This window comes from Stenella coeruleoalba, assembly GCF_951394435.1.
Source record: "Stenella coeruleoalba genome assembly, chromosome: 11".
NCBI classification, from domain to species: domain Eukaryota; kingdom Metazoa; phylum Chordata; class Mammalia; order Artiodactyla; family Delphinidae; genus Stenella; species Stenella coeruleoalba.
Window position 1 is genome coordinate 38,187,715 of NC_137157.1, and position 25,508 is coordinate 38,213,222.

The 25,508-nt window shown below is 36.4% G+C and overlaps 1 protein-coding gene across 1 annotated transcript in view; it reads right to left on the reverse strand.

The window, feature by feature from the left end:
- PTPRQ (protein tyrosine phosphatase receptor type Q) overlaps positions 1–25,508 on the reverse strand; it is a gene marked incomplete at its 5' end in the record, with an annotated part of 196,504 nt that overhangs the window by 150,174 nt on the left and 20,822 nt on the right. The window contains 8 exon segments of the mRNA XM_079936915.1: positions 3,190–3,310; positions 7,225–7,326; positions 7,681–7,863; positions 15,785–16,063; positions 16,207–16,314; positions 16,919–17,098; positions 17,202–17,363; positions 18,739–18,919. Coding sequence (XP_079793041.1) covers positions 3,190–3,310; positions 7,225–7,326; positions 7,681–7,863; positions 15,785–16,063; positions 16,207–16,314; positions 16,919–17,098; positions 17,202–17,363; positions 18,739–18,919 — 1,316 coding nt within the window.

Below are 25,508 nucleotides of genomic sequence, written 5' to 3' on the forward strand. Positions count from 1 at the left end.
CAAATCATCTTAAAATTTGTATGGAGATGCAAAAGACCCCGAATAGCCAAAGGAGTCTTGAGGGAAAAAAACGGAGCTGGAGGAATCAGACTCCCTGACTTCAGACTATACCACAAAGCTACAGTAGTCAAGATAATATGGTACTGGCACAAAAACAGAAATATAGATCAGTGGAACAGGATAGAAAGCCCAGAGATAAACCCACGACCTATGGTCAACTAACCTATGACAAAGGAGACAAGGATATACAATGGAGAAAAGACAGTCTCTTCAATAAGTGGTGCTGGCAAAACTGGACAGCTACATGTAAAAGAATGAAATTACAACACTCCCTAACACCATACACAAAAATACACTCAAAATGGATTCGAGACCTAAAGGTAAGACTGGTCACTATAAAACTCTTAGAGGAAAACATAGGAAAAACTCTTTGACATAAATCACAACGAGATATTTTTTGATCCACCTCCTAGAGTAATGGAAATAAAACCAAAAATAAACAAATGGGACCTAATGAAACTTAAAAGCTTTTGCATAGCAAAGGAAACCATAAACAAAACAAAAAGACAACCGTCAAATGGGAGAAAATATTTGCTAATGAATCAACGGACAAAGGATTAATCTCCAAAATATATAAACAGATCATGCAGCTCAATAACCAAAAAACAAACAACCCAATCCAAAAATGGGCAGAAGACCTAAACAGACATTTCTCCAAAGAAGATATACAGATGGCCAAGAAGCACATGAAAAGCTGCTCAACATCACTAATTATTAGAGAAATGCAAATCAAAACTACAATGAGGTATCACCTCACACCAGTTAGAATGGGCATTATCAGAAAATCTACAAACAACAAATGCTGGAGAGGGTGTGGAGAAAAGGGAACCCTCTTGCACTGTTGGTTGGAATGTAAATTGATACAGCCATTATGGAGAACAGTATGGAGCTTCCTTAAAAAACTGAAAATAGAATTACCATATGACCCAGCAATCCCACTACTGAACATATACCCTGAGAAAACCATAATTCAAAAAGAGTCGTGTACCACAATGTTCATTGCAGCACTATTTACAATAGCCAGGTCATGGAAGCAACCATAATGCCCATCGACAGCGACGAATGGATAAAGAAGGTGTGGTACATATATACAATGGAATATTCCTCAGCCATAAAAAGGAACAAAATTGGGTCATTTGTAGGGACGGGGATGCATCTAGAGACTGTCATACAGAGTGAGGTAGTCAGAAATAGAGAAACAAATATTGTATATTAACGCATATATGTGGAACCCAGAAAATGTTACAGATGATCTGGTTTGCAGAGCGGAAATTGAGACACAGATGTATAGAACAAACGTATGGACAGCAAGAGGGGCAAGCAGCTGACGGGTGGGGGTGGGGGTGTGATGAATTGGGAGATTGGGATTGACATGTATACACTCATGTGTATAAAATGGATGACTAATAAGAAAATAAATAAACATTAAAAAAAAGAAAGAAAAAAAAATCTAGAAGTCATCATTGATTCCATTGATTTCTTTTTTTTTTCGTTCTCACAGCCAATCCATTCACCAAATCCTATCAACTCTTCTTCCTAAATGTTATAAAAAGCTGCCCACTCCTTTCCTTCATCCCAGCATCATCCACGGCCCAGACTCCTTATCTCCTACCTAGTAACGCTGTTAACACTTTTGCCTCCTGCAATTCATTCTCCATAAAGTATCCAAGGTGCTTGAAATTCTCTAGTAAGTCCCATTACAACTGAAACGAAAACGAAATCCTTACAGTGGCTTAGCTCCTGACCTTTTTTGGCCTCCTACCCTCCAGGATAACTCTCCTCTCTCTCTCTCCGGCAACACTGACTTCCTCTATGGTCTTCAAAATGACAAGTGTGTCCCCCACCGAGCCTACGCGGTTGATGTTCCCTCCTCCTGCAGATCTTCTCTTGACGAGAAGCTCCTTCTTGGCATTCAGACCACAACTCAATGCCACTTCTTCAAAGAGGACTTCCAAAGCACTCTATGAACAGTAGCCCTCTTTCCCCCAATTTCCCCTCATTTTTAAATTTCTGGGTATATAATCCACTTATCTCTTTAGAATATGAGCTCCTTGAGGGCAGGGGCCTTTCACAGGTAAATAGATACTCTATCAATATTATTGAATGAAGGAATGAAAAACTGAATCGATAAATGAATGAGTAGGGTAATAGAGGGGAATGGTTACCTTCTTCTCACTGCTTCTCTTCCCACTAACATCCCTCATGTCACTCCCAATTTTGCCAAATAGTAAGCAAAATGACTACTAATCAGGCAATGAATAATACAGGACATGTCCTAAGGAGCAGTATGCAAAGGGTATAAAGAGGCATTGGGGGGGCAGGAAATCTTAATTTAGGAAAGAGAAGAATAGACTTTTTAAAAACACCATAGCCTCTTACTCAATGATGGACCTTCCAAGTGAGGAATACAAAAGTAAGAAATGCCTATGTTCTATAAAGCATTATGTAAATTGTATTTCCTGAGTTGAAATATTTAAAATACACTAGGAAATATGTTATTGAATGGTGAATCCTTTTACGAGGATTTATATTAGATCAAAGTAAGCATTTTTATCTGTTGAGCTTTCATGAAGCAATATAGCCATGTTGTTAATTGATGAGAAGCGCTATAGGATTACATCTTTTTCATGATTGACTCATAAATAGGCAATTAGGGTAAAGGTGATCAGTAAAAAATAAATATACTGCTTACATCTCAATAGAAAATTGACCTTAAATAATCGATTTCTGGAGAAATATCTTTTAGTTAAATTTTAGTTTAATTATTCTGCTCAAAGAAACTTAAAGAGACAGTGGCACAGAGAATATTGGAGTAAAACTGAAAGCCTCTGTATTCACTTGTAGTCACATAAGCTGACCAGTCCATGACTCTGAAGAGCAGAATTTTAGTATAATTGCACATAATACACAGTTTTTTGTTTTGGTTACAAAAATCATTATCTGACTATGCTTGGACCTCTATGTAATATAGGAAAAAGTTGTTTCTTAATAAAGGCATATTAACTAGCCTATTAATAATCAGATTCCTAATGTACCTTCACAATCTGAAATTTAAAAACTGCATTCCTATTATGTTACAGATTAATACTTGTTCTCAGAACTATTTCCAAAAAAGAAAAAAATTCTTACCAGACATAAACTGTGTAATAGAGGATAATTCCATTTGGCTCCAGGGGTGGTTGCCATGACAACTTTACCGTGACACCAGACAACTGTTTTAGAGAGAAGTCTTGTGGGGGAGAATCAGGAGCTGAAAAGTTAGAATATATGATAATGCATTTTATTAAACATATATAAGAAAAAGTTAAAATAGAAATGCACAAAATTTTTATTATGAACTTTCTGGTAAATGAATCAGGTACAGTGCCTTTCTCCATGGGCTTGAGAGACTGTTTACTTTCAAAATGAGATGATAAAAGAAGATTTTGCATGGTGGTGTTAGAACATCTGTTTCTGTGATTCAATGGAAAAAAATATTTCATGAGAAAAAAAGAACAAGGGCTATGTCATTGTGATTTACCTACTGTTCAAGTACATCTTGGTAAATTATCATCCTCTAATAAAAATAAAACTATTGGTTGGGGTGAATAAATATACAATAAAAGAGCTCCACAAACAATAAAAAGAGATGGGGAAAAAACATGCATCCAAGAAGTGGGAAAGTGATAAGTATAACATTGTGAGAGCAATTAAAATGACGGACCTCACAAATGAAAACTACATTCCTCAATTTCAGTAGCGTCATTAAACTGCAAAATAATATCAAAATCTGTTGAGTCTTCAAAATTGAATGGGTTACAAAGGAAATGCCAATGTAGCACATAAAGAAGAATATAGACATTTTAGGGTCTACTTCTAATTGTGCTATAATAGTGTAAGGATTTAAATATTTTAGCCATTCTGAATTGAATAAACACTAAAAAAATTACTGTAAACTAATTAGCAAGTTTATATTTCCACTTAGATAAAACATTTAGAATGGCACTTCTCAGCTCCTGTATAACAGCATAGTAATGTCTTAGAATATTAACACAATTTTTTTACACGTAAAAGGGTATAAATTACTACAATTTTGATCATTGTTTTAGTTATGCATGGAAAGTAGACTCATAGCTAATAGAAATTCCAAGAATTTATTCAGATCTTTGAACAATGTCATAGATTAGTATTTGTGCAAATCACTTTTTCCAATAATTTGGAGAAAATGCTGCCTGAATTATTATATTTTCTTTCTGATTTTCTGAGTAATCCCCACTATAGTGTACACATACGTGTGTGTGTTTTCATTATTTTGGTAAAAACAGTTTTTTTAAAAAAATTTATTGAACAGAGAAAAGCTTTATGAGTTCTATAGAATAAGTGACAGCTAATTTATATTTTCAGTTGGTATTCTCACTGGCACTATAATAAAAATGCTAACAAATATTGATTATCACAAGAATCCATATATCATTTGGAGATGTCTGTTTCCCAAGATATGAATTACCTCTAACCAAGAACTCTCTTTCATCTGTCAAAACAAAAACCTAGAATACTTTTTTTCTGAATATCATTGCAAAACTTAACTTTTGTTTATTATTGGAAAAAAAGAATTTTAATCAAAACTAGTACTGATATAGAATATTATATGTTGTAACTGAGCACTTTTCTTCTATAATATGCTTTAAGATGTTTATGTGGAATATCAGTTTTTGGTGTTTTATATTTAATCTTCAATATATTCTTGGGTTTTTTTATGTAAAACATTTTATTGCTAAATAAATGTAATTAACACGCTTTTTTTTTTTTTTTTTTTGCGGTACGCAGGCCTCTCTCTGTTGTGGCCTTTCGCATTGCGGAGCACAGGGTCCGGACGCGCAGGCTCAGCGGCCATGGCTCACAGGCCCAGCCGCTCCGCGGCATGTGGGATCTTCCCAGACTGGGGCGCGAACCCACGTCCCCTGCAACGGCAGGTGGACTCTCAACCACTGCGCCACCAGGGAAGCCCTAACATGCCTTTTTAAATAAAATACTGAATATCTACTATAGCAGACTAAGTTTCAATCATTTTAGCATTTGTTAAAATAACCTTTGTATTCAGAATTGCAGTTTTAAAAAATGAAATTGGAAAAATTAGATTAAATAAATGCAATATCTTTTGCAATCTATCCAAGTCATCAAGACTTGGATATGCTCATCCAGAGCATATGAGGATAGATAAGGGTCTTCCTAAGGCTCTTACTCACTCTGCTTGGCATGATCTTTCCTATCCCTCACCCTCCCTCTACTCGTCTGTCTTCAGGTCACAGTTTAAACATAACTTAATCAGCTACATTTTCCTGGATGCTTCAGAGTAGCTAAAGATCCTTGGTTTTGGTCCTGGTGAACACTTAAACCAGTAATTAGAATAAAAAAAATTACTTGTCTACACCTTTGTCAAATTTAGATCTCTTCTGCTGAACTTCAAGCTCCGTGAAAGCAAGGAGCTCCTACTACCCAATAAAGCAAAGCTTCTCAGCCTTTATCCATTCTAGATTTGCTATAATTTTTCTAAAAGAGGTCTTGTTCTTCACCCTATTCCATAGCAATTATATCAATAACTGGGCCAAGGACTTAGATGGAAGTTTACCATGACTCTGCATTTTTAACAGCCCAGGTAATTTGGATGCATAGTATAATTTGCAACTATTGACTTGAGTGGTAATAAACTCTGCCTGTTCAAAATATATGTTCACTACTGGTCTAGGGTCCTTCATATAAGACCTCAGATTCTTACTATAGGGACTATTTCATTAGATTGGAAATAAAGAGGGTACTATGTCTATTAGGGCATTGCTAAAATGATTTAATACATCTTTCTTAGACATTACCTAAGAGAGAAGGAGAGCTAACCTTCTTCCCTAGCCTTTAGCCATGGTCTCTTTGGGAGAACTTTTTTATTTGGTTAATTTTCACTTTGAGAGCAAGAAGAATCTATGAAAAAAATGAAAATTTGGACAGGTGAGTTTTGCTGAAGAAACAAGCATGGAAAGTAGAGGCAATAACTAAGGAAGACTAACCCATGAGAAGACTTAGAAACTGGGGCAACCAGTTCTAAGTTTCTAGAAATGGGGGTAGAAACTAAGATCTACCAGTTTCTGACCCTGGTAGATCACCTTACCAGGATGTTTTGATGAAGTATTTTGGTGGAGGGGAAAACATAGAGGGACCTGAAATGGGGGAAGAGGGCTTCTGAAGACTTTATTACTTGGAGTAAAGTAAGAAAAACGCAGAGAAAAAGCCTTTCTTCTTCTAGAAGTAAGTAACATACATTTTGTCCCGGTGAATGACTAGAATCTGAACCACAGAGTGCAGCTTAGTGTGAAGTTGGGGAAACCTGAGAGGGTGAAAAAAGATATTCTACAAACACATGTTACATCCAGACCTACCCCTCTTCGCAATGGGACTTTCTTTTACAGAAGAAAAATAACATTCTCAAAATACCCAATGTAAAAAACATAAAATGTAAATCCAAATCCCAAATATATCTCTCAAAAGTAATTTTCTTAGCATGATATATGCCTATAACTTGGTGAAGTAGTATTGTAAAGTGGTCTCAGTAGTAAAATTGATTTTATTCAGGTTAGGAAAATGTATGCTTAGATATTCAATATGAAGGCTATTAACATTCAGGAACAGCATCTTGGCAAATTATGTAGAGAAATCCGGAAAATAGCCTGCAGTCATTAGCAAAAAGCTAATCCTAATAACAATAAAAAATGGTGCAGGTTGACATAACAGAATCTACTACAAAACTTATGTAAATGATTATTCTTACGAATGTTAAAGTTGAAAAACACAGTTGTAACATATACTAATTGATGTTCAAACTATTTGCACCAAAATGTTAGCCTTAAAAATTCCCATGGAAAAAAATATTACTGATTTTTTTTTTTTTTTTTTTTACAGAGCATGGATGACTTCAGAATTTTAAAAAAATGCATTTTATATAGCTGATTTTACTGAACATAAATCTGACTTTGCAAGCTTCTTTTAAACCATGACAATGAAATCTCTGTATAAAGCTGGTGCAGCACACAAGTGCTACCCAAGGCTGGAGAATTCTTAGTTATATCTTCATTCTGTATACATGTTTTCTGAAGTGTGATGGATTCAAAATATATCACTATTCACTGCTATATTTACCATCTTCTTCAGTCAGCACACTTATGGGTGCACTCCGAACTCCTTCACCTTTGAGTGTACTAGCTGACACCTCAATTATATATTGCGTATACTTCTTCAGTCCTAAATAGAAATAAAATAGATAAGACTTACAAAATGCCCCTTAATTATATGCAAGAAGCAAGCTATGAAATGTCTCAACACTCTTTCAAAAGTAAAAACTAAATGAAAATGTAGTTCTTGGAATAGTAACTCCTATTATGAAGACAAAATATTAAAAAATGTAGAAAAAACTGACTTAGAGTAGTCTTTCACATGACCTGCCATAAACTTCCAGTTTATTTACCAGAAGGCCAGAATTGTCACACCCTGTATAAAGCTAATCACACTTACCATTTCTAATATAACAACAAGCTAATATTTTGTGGCCACTCTGTCAATATAAATGTAAATATCCAATATTATATATATTTTTACCTTTAATGTTCTGGGTCAAAGAGGTTGTATTTATAGTTCTTTCCTCATTTCCATCACTTTTCTTGAGATAAATTGTATATTTTTGTATAATTCCATTGGGACTATTTGGGGGAAGAAATGATAGCTCAATCTCTCCAGAGGAAATATTTTTGTAAGTAATATTTTCTGGTGCACTATCAGGCACTGAAAAAAACAAAAAGATACATGCATAAAACAATTCCACCCTAATAGTGCATTCTGCTGAAGTTTTCGCTCCAGTGGAGAAGGATATGTATACATGAACATTCATTAGAGTGCGATTATAATAAACATCCTAAATGCAGTAAAATATGGGTAAATTATAGCACTTACAACTGTTTAAGACAAATTTCATTTCAAAGAAAATTCATACTACAACTCTACAGAATGTTTAGAGGATGATTTTTTTTTTTTTTTTTTTTTTTTGGTACGCGGGCCTCTCACTGCTGTGGCCTCTCCCTTTGCAGAGCACAGGCTCCGGACGCGCAGGCTCAGTGGCCATGGCTCATGGGCCCAGCCGCTCCGCGGCATGTGGGATCTTCCCGGACCGGGGCACGAACCCGTGTCCCCTGCAACGGCAGGCGGACTCTCAACCACTGCGCCACCAGGGAAGCCCTATAGGATGATGTTTTTATTAAAATACCTGAGACTCTATTAAACTGTCTTACATTGCAGTACATGCAGATAAAGTGGTCCCTGGGTATTTGCAGTGAATTGGATCCTCACCCCCATCCCCTTCACGGATACCAAAATTCAAGGATGCTCAAGTCTTATATAAAATGGCATAGTATTTGCATATAACCCATGGACATTCTCCTGTATACTTTAAATCATCTCTAGTTTACTTATAATACCTAATATAATGTAAATGCTATATAAATAATTGTAAACACAATGGAAATGCTATGTAAATAGTTGCCTGCCAGCATGCAGCAAATTTAAGTTTTGCTTTTTGGAACTCGCTGCAATTTTTTTTCAAATATTTTCAATCCACAGTTGGTTGAATCTGTGGATTCAGGGCCCACAGATACAAAGGACTAACTGTACAAGAAGGAGGACTGAAAAACACTTAAAAATTGATTCTGCCTTTCATTAATAATGATAATAATACATAAATGATTAATAGAATAGTTTTGATATACAACAAGATCTATGACAAGACAAGGATCCTCTCCTAGATATAAGGCTGCATATAATAACCTGGTAACAAAACAGTCTACTAAGGATACAGGATATCAATAAATAAAACACTAGTTTTCTGTATCTATTAATGTTCTTATTATATTGAATGTAATGGTCACAAAATGGTTTTCTACATATATTCAAATATCAATACTACATGTGGGATTCCAATTCTGCCAAAATACTGGAATAGATAAACACTAAACTGAATGACTATTATAATTAAAAAAAGTAAAACTCTCCATAAAATTAACATTTTTCTTGTCACGTAAGGAATTGCAGAGCTGACAAGGGAGTTAGAGATTTCTGGTGGTCCAAAAACAAATGCAAAAAAACAAACAAAATAAAACAAACAAACAAAAAACAAAGTAAAAACAAGAATCCTGAGATGGAAGCTGGTACTAAAGCCTGCTCTGTCTTGGAGGGTACTGATCAATCCTGGTGACTTGGAGTTTCTGTATTAACAGCTATGTAGAGTGCCAGAAAAAGAATATAAAACCTTGGGCCAGAAGAAGGATAAGGATACCCCTGCATCAAGAATTGGAACCCCAAAAGAATGCAATTTCAACTAGGGCCATGATATTGGCCAACTCTAGGGGCACCCTGAATTCTTCTGCAGAGTACCACAGACCTCAATGTGAGTGGTAACTCCTAGGCTTGTGCAATGTGGTGTATTCACTCTCAAGGACTAGGGAGTGAGAAGTAAGCCCACCGTGAAAAAGAGGCCAGAAAAGTAACTTTTTTCCTCTTGCCACTCCTCTGGATGAAGAGGTGGAATAGAAAGAAAAATGACACATTTTTGGAACTTTAAGCCTATCCCTATGAGCATATGTAGCCTAAATCCATGCTACCCATATAGCCTGAAAAGACCTCTACTTCAGAATATAAATTAAAATGAATTTGAGTTGCCATTACTCAAAAGCAACTAGCAGAAGCAAACACACATTTTCTTGGAAGAAACTCAACTTCAACTCAGTCTACATAAATTTCCCACAGATGAAGTTTCAAGGAATATGAACTCACTGATAAAAGTCACAAAGTACACAGGCAAATCAGGCACCAATACTTAAAGCCAGCAAAGAAAAAGGAAAACACACACACACACACACACACACACACACACACACGCACACACAGCAGTCAGACTTCAAAAGACTTTAGATACTGAAGTTATCAAAGAATAAAAATACAAACGTTTAATATATTTCAAGAAATCAAACATTTAAAAGTATGAGCAATGAATTCTTTAGCTAATAATAAATAATGTAAATAACCAAGCAGACTTGAAAGAGAACCAAATAGGACTTGTACAGTAGAAAAAAAATAACTAAGATTAAAATTCCCTTGATGCACAAAAAAGCAGATTAGATATAGTGAAAATTTTAGCAAAAAAAATTTACAGTATAAATTATCAAAAAGTAACTCAGAGAAAGAAGATGTAGAGAATATAAAATGGCAGTTAAGAGACATAAAGGATATACTAAGGGGTCTAAGAAAGTAGAGAAAATGAAGAAGAAGAAATATTTCAAGGGATAATGGCTGGGACTGACCAAAATTGTTGAAAGATATCAAGCTTCAGAACAAGGAATCCCAATAAATCTCAAGCAAAATTTTCTTTAAAAAATCATATGGGGCTTCCCTGGTGGCGCAGTGGTTGGGAGTCCGCCTGCCTATGCAGGGGACGCGGGTTCGTGCCTCGGTCCGGGAGGATCCCACATGCCCCGGAGCGGCTGGGCCTGTGACCCATGGCCACTGAGCCTGCGCGTCCGGAGCCTGTGCTCCGCAACGGGAGAGGCCACAACAGTGAGAGGCCCGCGTACCTCAAAAAAAAAAATCATATTTAGGGGCTTCCCTGGTGGTGCAGTGGTTAAGAATCCGCCTGCCAATGCAGGGGACACGGGTTCGAGTCCTGGTCCAGGAAGATCCCAGGTGCCGCGAAGCAACTAAGCGCATGCACCACAACTACTGAGCCTGCGCTCTAGAGCTCGTGAGCCACAACTACTGGGCCCGCGTGCTACAACTACTGAAGCCCACATGCCTAGAGCCTGTGCTCTGCAGCAAGAGAAGCCACCGCAATGAGAAGCCCACGCACTGCAACGAAGAGTATCCCCAGCTCCCCACACCTAGAGAAAGCTCGCACGAGGCAACGAAGATCCAATGCGGCCAAAAATAAATAAATTAAATTTTTAAAACTCATATTTAGACACATCATTGTGAAAGTACATAATACCAAAGAAGAGAAGATCTTAACAGCACCAGGAAGAAAACAGATCATCTACATAGGAATGATGATTAGACAGAAAAGTGACCTCAGTTGAAAAACGAATGGAATTCTAAACCCAGAAAAATTAACAAGAACAAAATAAAAGCATATTCAGACAATCAAAAACAGAGAGAAAGCCATCAATGCAACCTCAACAGGTGAAACTGTAAACAATGCACTTTAAGCAGAAAAATATTTGCTGGAGATGACAGACCACAGTTGGAAAGATATTGGTTTAAAATTGCCTTCATAGAAGAGTAACAATAATGACTAACTTGATGGTTAAACAACATAAACTAAATATGTGCATATTATTGCCATTATAGAGTCCTGATATAAGTCCTTTCCTTTCAAAAGAAAGAAGAGAACCTTTTTTATTGGTAGTCTAAATACAACGGATATAAAAAATGCTACTAATAAATTTAGTAGAGAAAATTCAAAAGCCTTAAAAATGTAGAAACAGTACCCCCTCACCCCCACTGTTACCTGTTATGAAGTGCATTGCATCTAAAGCAGACTTAAGAGGAAAAACTGAGATAAGAATGTTGATATTTCTAAAATTTTGGGAAGAACTGTAATTCAATACATAACTTGATATAGCAATATACAGCAATATAATCCTACTATCCCTTCCCAAAGAGTCAAAATCTTCTCTACTATCTTTCCAAGCCAAACCATTAAATTGAGAAAAATCCTCAACAACTACTCTGAATGCTCTCTTAGCCTTCTGGCTCTAAGTGAAATCTTGGAACTGCTTGAGAACACTACAACTCAGCACTCCTGGGTAACAGATAGCTATTTGTTTTTCTCTCATCATTCCTATAACCATAGGGCCTGGAAGTCAAGTATTTATGCTTTTCTTTGCCATATCCAGATCTATTCTTCTTCTTCCTGAAAAACTCGAGGTGTCACCCCTCCTTTAAGACAATCACCTAGTGGTACTCTTCCACTTCTCCACACGTCTTAAAAAGTTTATCACCTGTATGACTGACTTCCTCTCTACCACTCACAGAGATGTCAACACTGATGGAAATGATCTGTGCTATTCCGTGGACTCTGTATTCGTCGAGGTCCATAATTTCAATAATCTTTTCCTCCACCTCACTTTAACCACTAGCTTTCATGGCAACACCTGAGGGCTTGTCATTACCTATAACTGTCAGTATTCCTCTCTTTGGCAACCACCTATCTTTCCAGCTGACTGACCCCCGTACTGCCAATCCAACAAGTCTTTGACCCTCATCAAACCTTCACTGTCCATCACCTCCCTTATGTCCTCATCTCCCTACTTACTCAGGTCAGAGTCCACAGTCTATCACTAAAATCACTCCCTAGCAATCTCCAGAAACTCCTTTTTCTATCTTACTTTTCCTGCAAGATTCCAACTTAGGTTAAACTGAACTCAGGACTAGTTCTACATCTGCAATACAACAGCTAAAAATGTCTGAATAAAATACCACTCCATGCTCACTAGCCTTACTTTAATTTATAACCTCAAATCTCAAATCAATCTTTTTCACTGCTTGGCAACCTATCTATTTTTTAGTTCATTTAGTCTCCTCTGTTATGTATGTTTTCACCATATTCTCTCTCCACAAACATCCAATATCTCCTCTCCCTCCTTATTCGAAGCTGATAAACTTGCTTCTAATTTCATTGAGAAAATAAAAACCTTCAGAAGAGGACTACATACGTACCTACCACCCCTCTTCCTTTAACTGCCTTCTCTCCTTACTCCTTTCTAAAACCCAGTCCACTTCAGCACTAGATTCCACTCCGTCTACTTAGTCAGACCTTAGACTTGACGTTCTTTCCTCTCTGTTGTATTTTTAGTTTTTCTCTCTTCACTGAATTCTTTCTATCATTGTATACATGTAAACACACATCAGCTATTGCACTTCCAAGCATTAGTAAAATAATCAAGATAAAACATCTGAACAAATAATGTACTCCTATTTGTAATTAGCAGCATTAACACATTACTGAGTTAGCATAGCTCTCAATTTCTCATGAAATAATATTGAAAAGTGGGATCTTGTTTTTTATAGTAAGAGTAGAGTGTGTATTTATTGTATTTAATAAGAATATTGAGCCCTGGCAGCAAACAGATAGTTGCTCCTGAGCACATCCTGCTTCAAATGACACCTTGAGACTGCTTAAAATTATAGCTTCCTGTTTTTCAAAAAGAACTGAACTCGGTGGTCCAACTTAGCAAACATGATCTAGGAAAAGTCATTAATGTAGATTCCATTGCCTATGAAACACCCAGTAATTTATATTAACTTTAGGAGGGTGGAAATTCATTTTCTTTTACAGTGCTAATATAGCCCAGTAAGGGTTGGTATACTGTAAATTATTTGTTGAATATTTGTTGCAAGGATGAACTTCTCAGACCTCAGTTTATCATTAGGAATGAAGATAATAATACCTTATTGCTTTATTCTGGAATTAAAAAGGCAATTTTTGTGAAAGCCAATAGAAGAGCCCACAATGGTATGTTGCAGGTACTTAAAATATGCTTCATTCCTTGACATGGTGTAAAATGAAACCAGGTAGAGTAAGATATTTTTCTCAAAAATATTTATTTTAAGTACAATATTTATAAAAGTAATGAAGCATGCCAATATATATATCAATTAAATTGCACTATAATGGATAACTTATAATAATAAAAAATGTTCTTTTCATTACACTCTTATTCCTGCCATTACAACTACTGTCATCCTCTATGGTCAATCTTATTAATTTCTGTGACCAGTCTGAAGAGGATACTTTTGCTCAAAGGTAAGCCACTTTACTAGATTCCTAGTTCCTCAAGGTCAGGGACAAGGCCTCACCTATAGCATCTGTCTGAATCAGAAGAAATTGTTGATATTTGGCCAATTATGACATATAGGAATAGCAACTCCATATGGTTCAGCCAGTATCTAGGCAATCAATAAATATTTATTTTTTACAATGCAGGGATGAAACAGTAACTTTACGGAGTTGGCCTAAAAGTGATGCTGCAAAATATATGACTATAAACATAATACAAACAGTGCACTAAGATCATCAGGCAAATGTCGTGCTTTGTGCTATTTGCTCTTGCATCACTGAAACACAATTAACTCTTTGCTTGCGTTATTTCCTTTATATGGGATACATCCCCTGGCCACCCAACAACCTCTATAATGTCCATTCCACCAACTCCTTAAGACTCAGGTCAAATGCTACCTCCTCTGTAAGCCTTCTCCAGGCATGTCCTTTCTGTGCTCAGACTCTGCACCTCTGTCTATACACATACCTCAAGAATGTATATAAACTATAACAGCTTCATCAAAGAATATATTCCCAAAATAATCAAATTATTTTTATTTAAAATATATTTAAAGTAAACTTATTTTTCTCTATTTTTAGAAAGAGTTTATGTTATCCAACTTTGAGATGGCTTATGTACTGTGTTAACATAACTGATACTACAATTTCTAAATAAAAACAAGTTTAATTACCAAAAAAAAGAATGTAGGGACTTCCCTCGTGGGGCAGTGGTTAAGAATCTGCCTGCTGGGCTTCGCTGGTGGCGCAGTGGTTGAGAGTCCGCCTGCCAATGCAGGGGACACGGGTTCGTGCCCCGATCCAGGAAGATCCCACATGCCACGGAGCGGCTGGGCCCGTGAGCCATGGCCATTGGGCCTGCGCATCCGGAGCCTGTGCTCCACAACAGGAGAGGCCCCAAGAGTGAGAGGCCCATGTACCTCAAAAAAAAAAAAAAAAAAGAAAAGAAAAGAAAAATCTGCCTGCCAATGCAGGGGACACGCGTTTGAGCCCTGGTCCGGGAAGATCCCACATGCCGCAGAGAAACTAAGCCTGTGCGCCACAACTATTGAGCCTGCACTCTAGAGCCCATGAGCCGCAACTACTGAGCCCATGCGCAACAACTACTAAAGGCCGCGCGCCCAAAGCCTGTGCTCCACAACAAGAGAAGCCACTGCAATGAGAAGTCCATGCACCACAACAAAGAGTAGCCCCCGCTAGCCACAACTAGAGAAAGCCTGCACGCAGCAACAAAGACCCAACGCAGCCAAAAATAAATAAATTTATTTTTTAAAAAAGAATGTATGTAGATATATGTATGCGTCTATACACACACGTACATATATGTATACAATTTATATATATAGTCTCTATACATCTATCTATAGATATACACTTACATTCAGCTTTACATATATGTACATCTATACATATATATGTATAAATATAGATACATCTATATCTATAGGTAGATGTATATGGACGTATAGAGAATGTATATAGATTATATATAGTATAGGAGTCTACTCTTATGAACATGTCTCTGCTATTACCTAATTTGAAAGCAACCAAATTTATAGGTACACTGAAAAGACCTTTGATTTCTCAAGGTATTTCATTTGAAAAAAAAATCACTGATTTTTATTCTGGAGTTCCCTTATATGTAAATCAGACTTAAAAAATTTGCACAGCAAGTCTTTTCCCACACTTTACCAGAAAGAGCATATAAATTCCTGGATTATACAAAACAGAATGACAGACTTTAGGTTATGTAAAATATAAACAATATGGCAATTATCAGCCATGTTTACTTCCTTACTATGTATTAAACAAACAAAAACTTACCAGTCTCAGATGTCCTTACAGAGAGTAAAGATAACTGATTGCCATGACCAAATCTGGTATATGACCTTACAGAAATGTTATAGAGGGTGTAAGGTTTTAAGTCTCTTAAAATTATGCTTGTTGTTGAGGTGTTCTTCATGAATAAGGCATCTATATTTTTATAAAGCACTTCATAAGCAACAATAATCCCATTGGGTTTCTCAGGTGGTGACCACTTCAAACTTATTTCACTAGCAGTAACATCAATAACTTCAACATCTTGAGGTGATGATTCTGGTTCTGGGGGGAAAAAAACAAAACTTTAAATACATGTATTTTTTCATGCTTATTACTTCAGACACTAAAGGCAGCATGAGGTAGATGGCAATAAGCATGCAACACCATTTGCTTCTTTTTATTAAAACTGCACCTGATACTCTTACCATCTTCTGGAGTTCTCACAAAGATGTCATTTGCTTCGGACAAAGAACTTTCTCCAACACTGGTTGAGGCGGTCACTCTCATTTTATATTTTGTATATTTCTTTAACCCTATAAGGACAACAGGCAATTTGTTTAAAGTCCTTAAAATAATATTCTTGTATTAGTGCCATTTAACACAGGACTAGTGAAAATAACTTCTTTGGGAGACTGGTTCTCTAAATCAGCCCCCTTATAATCCCCATCTCCCAAACTTCCTTGGGATGAGAGCCTTTCCATCTTGATGACGTTTTAGTTTTTTCCTAAAATATTAAGGCGATCATCTGAGGCTGAAGAAATCATTTTTGGCACACTGCAAGGAGTACAGTTGATTTGGCACAAACACCATGTCAGCTCAGTTACTTCAGCTGATTGGCACATACACTTAATCAAGCCATCAATACTGAGTTATATTGATGTACCAGGCATAAAATCCCCTAGGTTAAGAGTATATTCTTAGGATACCTGTTATCTGATGACTTTATTTGCAGACAACTATAGTTAAAGAAAAACACATCTAATCAAGTAATTTCTGCAAGTATTTTTCAAGATATCCATGGGAGCATAGCACAACAAAATCTGGAATGATGCAACACGTGCCCTGCTGTGTTTAACGGCATAGAGAGATGTGTATTTTCCATCAGGAAAAGAATGTCGAAACAAAACTTTGTTCTACCTGTTATGAGAAAGCTGTTATCTACAGTAGTCATCTGGAATGCTCTGTTCGTATCCAGTTCCATTGCATAAATGGTATAATGAGTTATTTTTCCATTAGGATATTCTGGAGGATCCCAATATAACAAAATAGATGAAGAACTAATGTTTTTATACTTTATAACTTGAATGGAGCTTGGCACTTGAGAAGAAGAGTGAACAATTAATATGAATGAAAAGAAAAGTATTACAGTGTACAAGAGCAATATTTGCAGGTAATTATTTCAAAGGAAACACATTCTTACCTTGCTCACGTGTCCTAACATTGAGAACCGTTGGTGGTCCTTCTCCCATGATGGTGAAAGCAGATACACTAATCATGTGCTCAGTGAAAGGTACAAGTCTCCTGATAACGTAAGACAGCTGTTCAGCAGCAATGTCAGCGATATACTGATTCCTTGAAGTTCCTATTTGAAATCAGTTTTTAAAAAATGTTTGGCTTTGTGATCAAGATCATTCTTGCTCACACAGTGAAATTTTAAACCCAATTTCACGTTATTCATTAATCTCTCCATGTAATCCTTTATATGAAAGGTAGATATATAATTAATAATAAATATGCCAAATATACCCCAACAATATATATAAATAGTTTGTGATCATAATATAGTTTTGCTAGTTGTTATACACTATCCTGGAACAAGAGATTAGTGTTTTGAGAAAATATAACTTTCTAAAAAAGACAGGCTAGGAGTTTTTTCTGAAAAGACCATTAGGCAATAATATCAAATTTAAATATTGTAAGTCAATGCTGCATTATAATTTGAAAATCATAGAAATAAGGTTTTATTTGGACTCAAAATTCGCCACACATTTGCTAAATCCATTAGTGATTTAAAGCAAGCATGCTTATAAAACTGCCACATAAATATGTCTGGACAAGGATTTCAGAAAATGTTAGTTTTTTAGAACTTGCGCTTACAATGTTAATTAGCATTTAGGCCAAACAAAGTATTTAAGGAAACATCTACATCAGAAATCATGGGCCTCTAATTTTTAGTGTCTTCTAAAAATTAAGTCTTCTTTGCTCAGGAAAAACAGATCAATGAATGAAATAAACATATATTAAATGCAGTGTGATACTTCTGCCTAATGCCATCATCAATAAAATAATATAACACTTCTAATTTGGAACGGAACAAATCAGAGAAAAAGCAGTAAGAAAAAAATTTTTTTCTCACTTAGCATTTTAGAAAAACCAGAGAGATAATTTAGATTTGTGTCTTCTAACAAAGTATTTTTAATTCGCTATATATGACATTCTCTTTTTAGACACAGTAAGATCCATTGACCCTGAAGAGCAAGTGTATACACTAATGACATCACCACATCATTGGGGTCACCTACACCTGTTTATCACCCCATGCACTAGAGTTGTAACTTTCTGACCTATTTACCTTCAGTGACATTTGAAAACCTATTAGTCAAAAACTGCAGAGAGTGTGAGGCCTGTAAATGATTTGAAGATATGTTAATCCCTTCCCATCACACCTGCTTTGGCAACTGTAATAACTGATTGTCTATGCAGCTTGGCTAGAGACTCTAGGGTGCTACTTTCTCTCCAAGGAAGGTCAGATGGGTTAGGAGGGGCCAGCTCCTGCCTGTGTGGCATTTCCATTTGCTGTATGAGGTTATCCGACAGTTAAAGAAGAAAAAATCTGACTCCAGCCCATGGACCATTAATAATTGGGTTGAACTCCCAGCTAAGGTTCATATCTGTGCTAGCTAGTACTGGTGGTTTAAATACATTTCACAGAACAACAACAAAAGAAATGTACCTACCAACTGCTGAAGGCTGGTCTTCAGCTCTACTCCTCACAGGAAAGTTATGATGTGGATGACTGCTATACATAACTGAAGCAATCGAGTACAGGTCAGAAGACATCTCTGCTGAACCCTCAAATAATCCTGCCATTGACTCTACTACGTTCACAGTTTCTGGAGCCATGGGGCCTTTTATATACTGCAATTGAAAACAGATATTTACAAAGACTGCTCGTGACAGTTATGTTAATAATGGCTTCATTCAAGGACTAGTTTCAAAAACTAGTAATTCTGGAATCACGGTTTTTTTAAAAATAATATTATTTCCATGACTGCTGTCTCTTTCACATTCCAAGATTTCACTCTGAAGCTACTAAAATCCTGCATCACTGTACCGATTGTGATCAATTCCATATCTTAAGAGACCAATACTGTATTGTGGGGAAAAGGAGATAATTCGTTTCTGACTTAAGTTAGCTTCTTTATGGTAAAATTAGACATCCTCATGCAAAGGTTTCATGACTAAAATATTTTAACTGCTCACCCCCCAAAAATAAGTGTTCTAGGCTTACTGCTTTATTAATATGTGTTTTGCTTTGCCATCTATATGTCTTCATTTGTATACGAGGTGTGAGCAGCCTGCATGCCTGGTAGATACATATCACTAATAATAGTTCAATCTATCATCGAGACAAGTTACAGACATGAACAAAATTACATAGCAATAATTTTCAGAGTTCAAGGCAGACCTCTCCAAGGCTCTGGATTTAAGGAATATTTTGGGTAACTGTGATTGTTCCTAGATGCCATAACGTATCTCACAAGTGTCGAGTTCACCGAAGTGGCAAATAATGAAAACAAAGTGTCAGGAGCAGATTACAGATATACACAGTAGAGTTTTATGTTGGGACAACAAGAGGACTCTCTCCTTTCTTTCCCCATAACGGATTGAAAGAGAATGAGAAAATTTGAATATGGTCTACGTTTCAGATGGTACCAAGACAATATCAGTAATTGTGTCAATTGTGGTAATGGAATTATTGAATAAATTAAAATGTCCATGTCTTGTAGGAATCCATACTTAGGCACGTAAGAGCAAAAAGATATGAAGTCTGGAATTTATTTCAAAATAGCCGGCATCAACAGCAACAACAACGAGAGACAGCTGGGGCAAGAATGGCAGCATGCTGATAATTACTGAATCCAGGTGATGGGTTAATGGGGACACAGTTTATAATACTCTTTTTTCTCCATTTATACCAGTTCAAAATTTTCCAAAATGAAATAGTTTTGGGAAAAAAAGAAACTGTTGCAAGAACTACTCTCTTTTTGTCAATTCCTTTTCAAGTTCAGTTTCAAAACTCACTCCAAACCCTTTTTTTAAAAAAGAAAATTATTCTGTTCCTTCTCAACTCCCTGCTCTCGTACCCTCAGAATTTGTAATTAATTCATAGTATAGGTTTTATTTATTTATAAAATTTTGGTACACCTGTGTTTTAATTATCTTACATGTTTTGGGATTGTGTTTACTCCGAGAGCCAAAAACAGGCTTTTAATTCCTTATTAACATAAAGCACTTAGTATCGTTAAAAAAGTAGTAGATACTCAGGAAAAATATCGGGAAGGCAAGAAATTTTAAGGCAGTTTACTTATTTAACTAGCTACAAAGACAGCTCATTTAAATATTAACTTTTCTGAAAAATAAAAAAATGGAGAAAAGATGCAAGGATATCTCTAGTTCTCCAAATGATATTTATAAAATAAAATTATCTAAATCTTGTTACATCTTTAGCCAGAAAAGTATTGTGATAAAAAGTAGGGAGATACCAATAAGATTTACTCTAAGAATATTGTGATAAAGCACTCTGGATAAGGAACCCTATATGGAACAAACTAAAGCTCTTCCATCTTTCAAGGCACACTTCAGCTCTGTCTCCACTGGGAAATCAGAGAAGGCATGAATCACAAACACATAATTCAGAGATGCTCTGGTAGTCCAGTCAATAGTTTATGCCTGAACCACACAGCTGTTTCCACTATCAATCAGCCACCCTTTGAGAATCCAGGGTACAAAGCACTTTATAAAGGGTACGACAGGGTAATACAAAGAATTTCCCCTGAACTATGATTTTGCATTAAATCTCTCATATTTTATACCAATGTCAGATAAGCTTCTGAGAGTTAAACCATCGTATCCTATCAATTAACTAAGTTAAGCATCTCTGTTGACAAACTGCTGTTCCAGCCTAAGAGCTGACCTGAGTTAATTCTATCTGAATTTTCCCGAATTCATTGGAAAGACCCTCCCTAACTACAAATGATTTGAACATTGGTTTTGTAAAAACCCAGAATGTTACTAATTATCACCAAGTGTGCCATGTTGTGAATATTTCCCACACTTTGCCTCTCTAAAAAGGTATTAAGTATTAGGTTTTTCAAAGGATGAAAAAGAAAGATTTTTAAGAGCAAAAATGATGGGAAAGAACCAGAACTTAAGAGGGTAATGAGAAGGGGCTGAGAAGTAGGAGTGGAAATGAGGGATATAGAAGGGAATAAAGGCCCATCACAACTCCCAAAAGCTTGGACTCATTGAGTTAGTCCAGCATTCTCAACCTCAGCAGTAATAACATTCTGTGTTAGATAATTTTTTGTTATAGGGAGCTGTCCAGGGCATTGTAGGAAGTATAGCAGCATCCCTGGTCCCTACCCACTAGAAGCATCTTCCCAGTAGTGACAGTGAAAGCTGTCTTCAGAGATTGCCAAATGTCTCCTGGAGAGCAAAAGTGCCCCTGGTTGAGGACAACTGAGTTAGGCAATGTCACAATTCATCAACATGAAAAGCTTCTCAGATGCTACTTAGGGATCTTCAGAATTTATGTGAAAGAATTAGAAGTCTTCAGAGTTAAGTTCCTAATCCACCTGAATAAACCAACCTGATTCTACATGTAACAGTCTTCATTATAACTAATGTGATTTTAAAAAAGAAAAGAAAAAAACTCTAGTACATCTATCAACTTCCACTCACTAGAAGTCTGCTCGATTGAATTAATGAAAATTTTGACTTATTCTTAAGAAATGCTTCTCTATTTTATTATAAACTATAACATGATTTGTGCTATTATCAACCAGTGGTAAAAAGAAGTTTACAATTAGCATTATGTTTGGAAACCTCTAATGGATACTATATCATTCTGCACATTATTTGGGTGATAAATCCCTAAGACTTGATTCTATTTATGTTCCTAATAATCAATGACGTAAACTTGTCTCAAGCATTCCTTAACTACCTTCAAGTCCTGTCCTCAGCCTCAATCTGAAGCAACTGTCCAAGCATTTAGCTGGCTTTCTTCTCATGCTCATCACTGACAAACACTGATATACTTGAGAAATAGGCTGGATGAAAGGATGTATCTATACAAATCTCAGAAATCTGTAACACTACATAGCAAAGCAGTGTCTCTGGGGATAAAATGTCCCAGGGTTCGATTAGAATAACAAGTACAGGATGAGATTTTAGTGTGAAACTCAGCCAGAGAGCAATCCATGGAGAGATGACTTTAGGGGTTTTCTAACTTCTGTCTCAGCAGAATGAGTCTCCCAAAGAAATTAGTTTTATTCTTTGCATTGACAGAAGTAGAAAGTTTACACAAAAGGAGAAAATAATTCTGCTCAGTTTGGCTCTAGTCAAACTACATATAGAATATTGTGTTCAGCTGAGAAAGAGGCTCATTGACAAATTGGAAAATATACACAGAAGAGTTATCAATAATATGAAGGACGTGGAAACCATGACTGATGAGAACCTGAGGATGTTAAGCCTTAGGGAAGCCATGTGCATTATTTCAAATGATAAAAAGTTAAATCACTGTGCACTGTTATTACTACTGCAGAGACTAACATTTAAAGCTACTGTGTATCAAGTACAGTGCTAAATACTTTTTCCCATGTGATATCACTTCATTATAACCTAAAGGGAAAGATATTATTATCTCCATTTTACAGTCATCTGTTCAAGTTCACAAAGCTAGTCATAGCAGAGGTGGGGTTGGAACACATTTTCCTGGTTGCAAATCCCAAACTCAAAGTCATTATATGCTACTGTGTGGGTCTATAGAGGAGAGATGGGACAAACTAGTAAACATTAGAGGACGAATATTTCAGTCCAAAACAGTTAAAGAACAGGGTAGTTTCTTATTTATCTATGTATATTCTGGACCTATCGCAGTGCCTAGAACTTTATAGCTACCTAATAAACGCATGTCTGTGAGACCATAAGGAAACATAGTTTAAGGCTTAAAGAACAGGAGCTGCTTTTCTAGTAGTTGATTCCCTATTGTCAGAGTTGATCAAATATTTTAGCAGAGGCTGGATTCCCAATCATTTATTAGGCATGTTATAGATGACATTCATATATAAGCTTGGAAGTTGAAATAACAGTCCTCAAACGCTGAGATTAAATTTTCTAATGTATTTCTTCAAATATGTTTTTAAATATCGAGAGTAAAATCTTATATGTATTTCAGCATGCTTAAATAACCTCTGTTTATTAAGAAACAAACAACTCATGAGAGGTCACTGGAAAAAATTTCAATAAGGATGATGAGATCAGGTCAAGCCTAGCATAGGATTATATTTTAATACTTTTTTAAAAGTGTAATCATCATGATATATGCACATGGCTAAAAATGCAAGAGGTGATGAAGGATTTACAATGGAAATACTTCCTTGTCTGTACTTTTCCAGTTGCAAGTCTTACACTCCAGAAGCAACAATTTTTTGAGATTTTGAAATCGTTTATTTTAATTGAGATATAACTGACATATATCATATTACTTTCAAGTGTACAACATAATGATTCAATATTTGTTGGAAGCAACACCTTTAATCATTTCTGTTTTCAGTTCTTATGGCGTTACTTCTAAAATCACTAGATAGCATGCTTATACTGTTCTGTTAAGGCTCACTTACTTTAGACAGCATCAACTGACTTTCTGCTACGACAGGAAAGCTAGATTACTTAAGTAGATACATATTCCCGTTCCCAGGCCATTCTCATTTTTTATTTAGTTACTTTTTTAGTTTAAGTAATATACTTATATCTGGAAGGATTATTCTCATAGACGCGTGAAACACAAAACAGTGGAGAGACTACAGTGGATGGCCTCTCTCGTGATCCCTCCACTATCCCTACCTCCTGTTGTTCATGCTTTTGTATAATCCCTTCCTCTTGGGCGGGAACTGTGGTTTGCATCTAACCAATGGTGATGTGATGTCACTCTCACAGTTATATTATACAGACTCTCCCCGCTGGCCTGATGAGGTAAATGGCCAGGCTAGGAAAGTTCTGTAGCAAGAAAATGTGGGGGATCCCTATGAGCTAGAGCTAAGGGTAGTCTCTAGTCAAAGGGCCAGAAAGAATCCAAGGCCCTCAGTTCTACAATCAAAAGGAAATGAAATATGCCAAAATTCTACATGAGCCTAGAAGTAGATTCTTCCCTAGTCAAGGCTCCAGATGAGAACACAGGACAGTAAGCCACTTAACTGCAGCTGTATGAGACCCTAAGTAGGGAACCCATCTAAGCTGTCTGGATTCCTGACCCACAGAAACTATGAGATGATAAATGTGAGTTGTTTTAAGCTTGTGGCAAATTGTTATACAACAATGGAAAACTAACGTAGTAAGCTAACAAAAATAGTCCAGGCAAGAGACTATTCAATCCTGAGCTGGGGTGGGGACACAGGAATGGAATATAGAGGTATGAAGGTCACACTGTGGAGGCAGAAATAACTGGCCTTAACACTGAGTGGCTATTAAATGCTAAGTATAACCAAAGTCAGAGGTAATTCCAAGGTTTCACGCCCTCATGAAGAGAGGATGATGGTGCCATTAACCAAAAAGAGAGACATCAGGCATGTAAAAATGCCATGAAAGCCTTCCAAATGCTTAGACAGTGACCTTCAGATCAGAGGTCTGTGGTGTGCCCAGTCCAAGGGGTTAGGAATTCTAAGCCTGTTATTTAGTATCTGGGTTTCAAGTCAGCCTCTCTCCAGGCCTTGTTCTTGACCACTAAAACTATTAATTGCCTTTACAGACTTTCTTCTTGTGTCCTGTGGGAAACTTTATATGCCCCCATCACTGTCCCAGAACCTCTGTCTAGTACCTCTTCTTCATTCCAACTTCATCTCCTCCTTTCAATCAAGAACCAAGTCCTGTTATCCCCCAAAGGATGCTTGTTTTGTTTTGTTCTGTTTTATGAGTTCAAATGTGATGAGCCCTGGCAGAACTTCACCACAAATGATTTGAATTAGGGATGCAGAGTGTCAGAGAGAAAAATCATCATGGAAAACAAGGCAAAAGAGTCATGAAAATAGGAAGCAGTGATTGAAACTGTGCGGTTATCAAAAAAAAAGTGTAATGACATGGCTGAAAACAGAACTCTCTGCAATATCCTTATAATGAAGAAGCTAGAAAATTGTAAAAGAGCTAGCTTTTTTATTTTATTCATTTTTCATTGCACAAGGCCAAAATTTTTGCATAGTCACAGTATATGAAAGTGGAGCAAGTATTAGGGAGAAAATGGTTGTATCAAAAGCTGGAGAGTAGGAGGCAAACAAATGGATTTTGGAGGAGACAGGGAAGATGAGGACGGCTAAAACTATATTACCACCTTATCTGACACTTAGGAGGCCACTGGTGACTTCTAACAAGATTTCAAGGATTTAAACAATTCTTGAGACAGGGTGTGGAGGCTATACTCTGAGAAGTTGAAGACTGAATAGAAGAATCC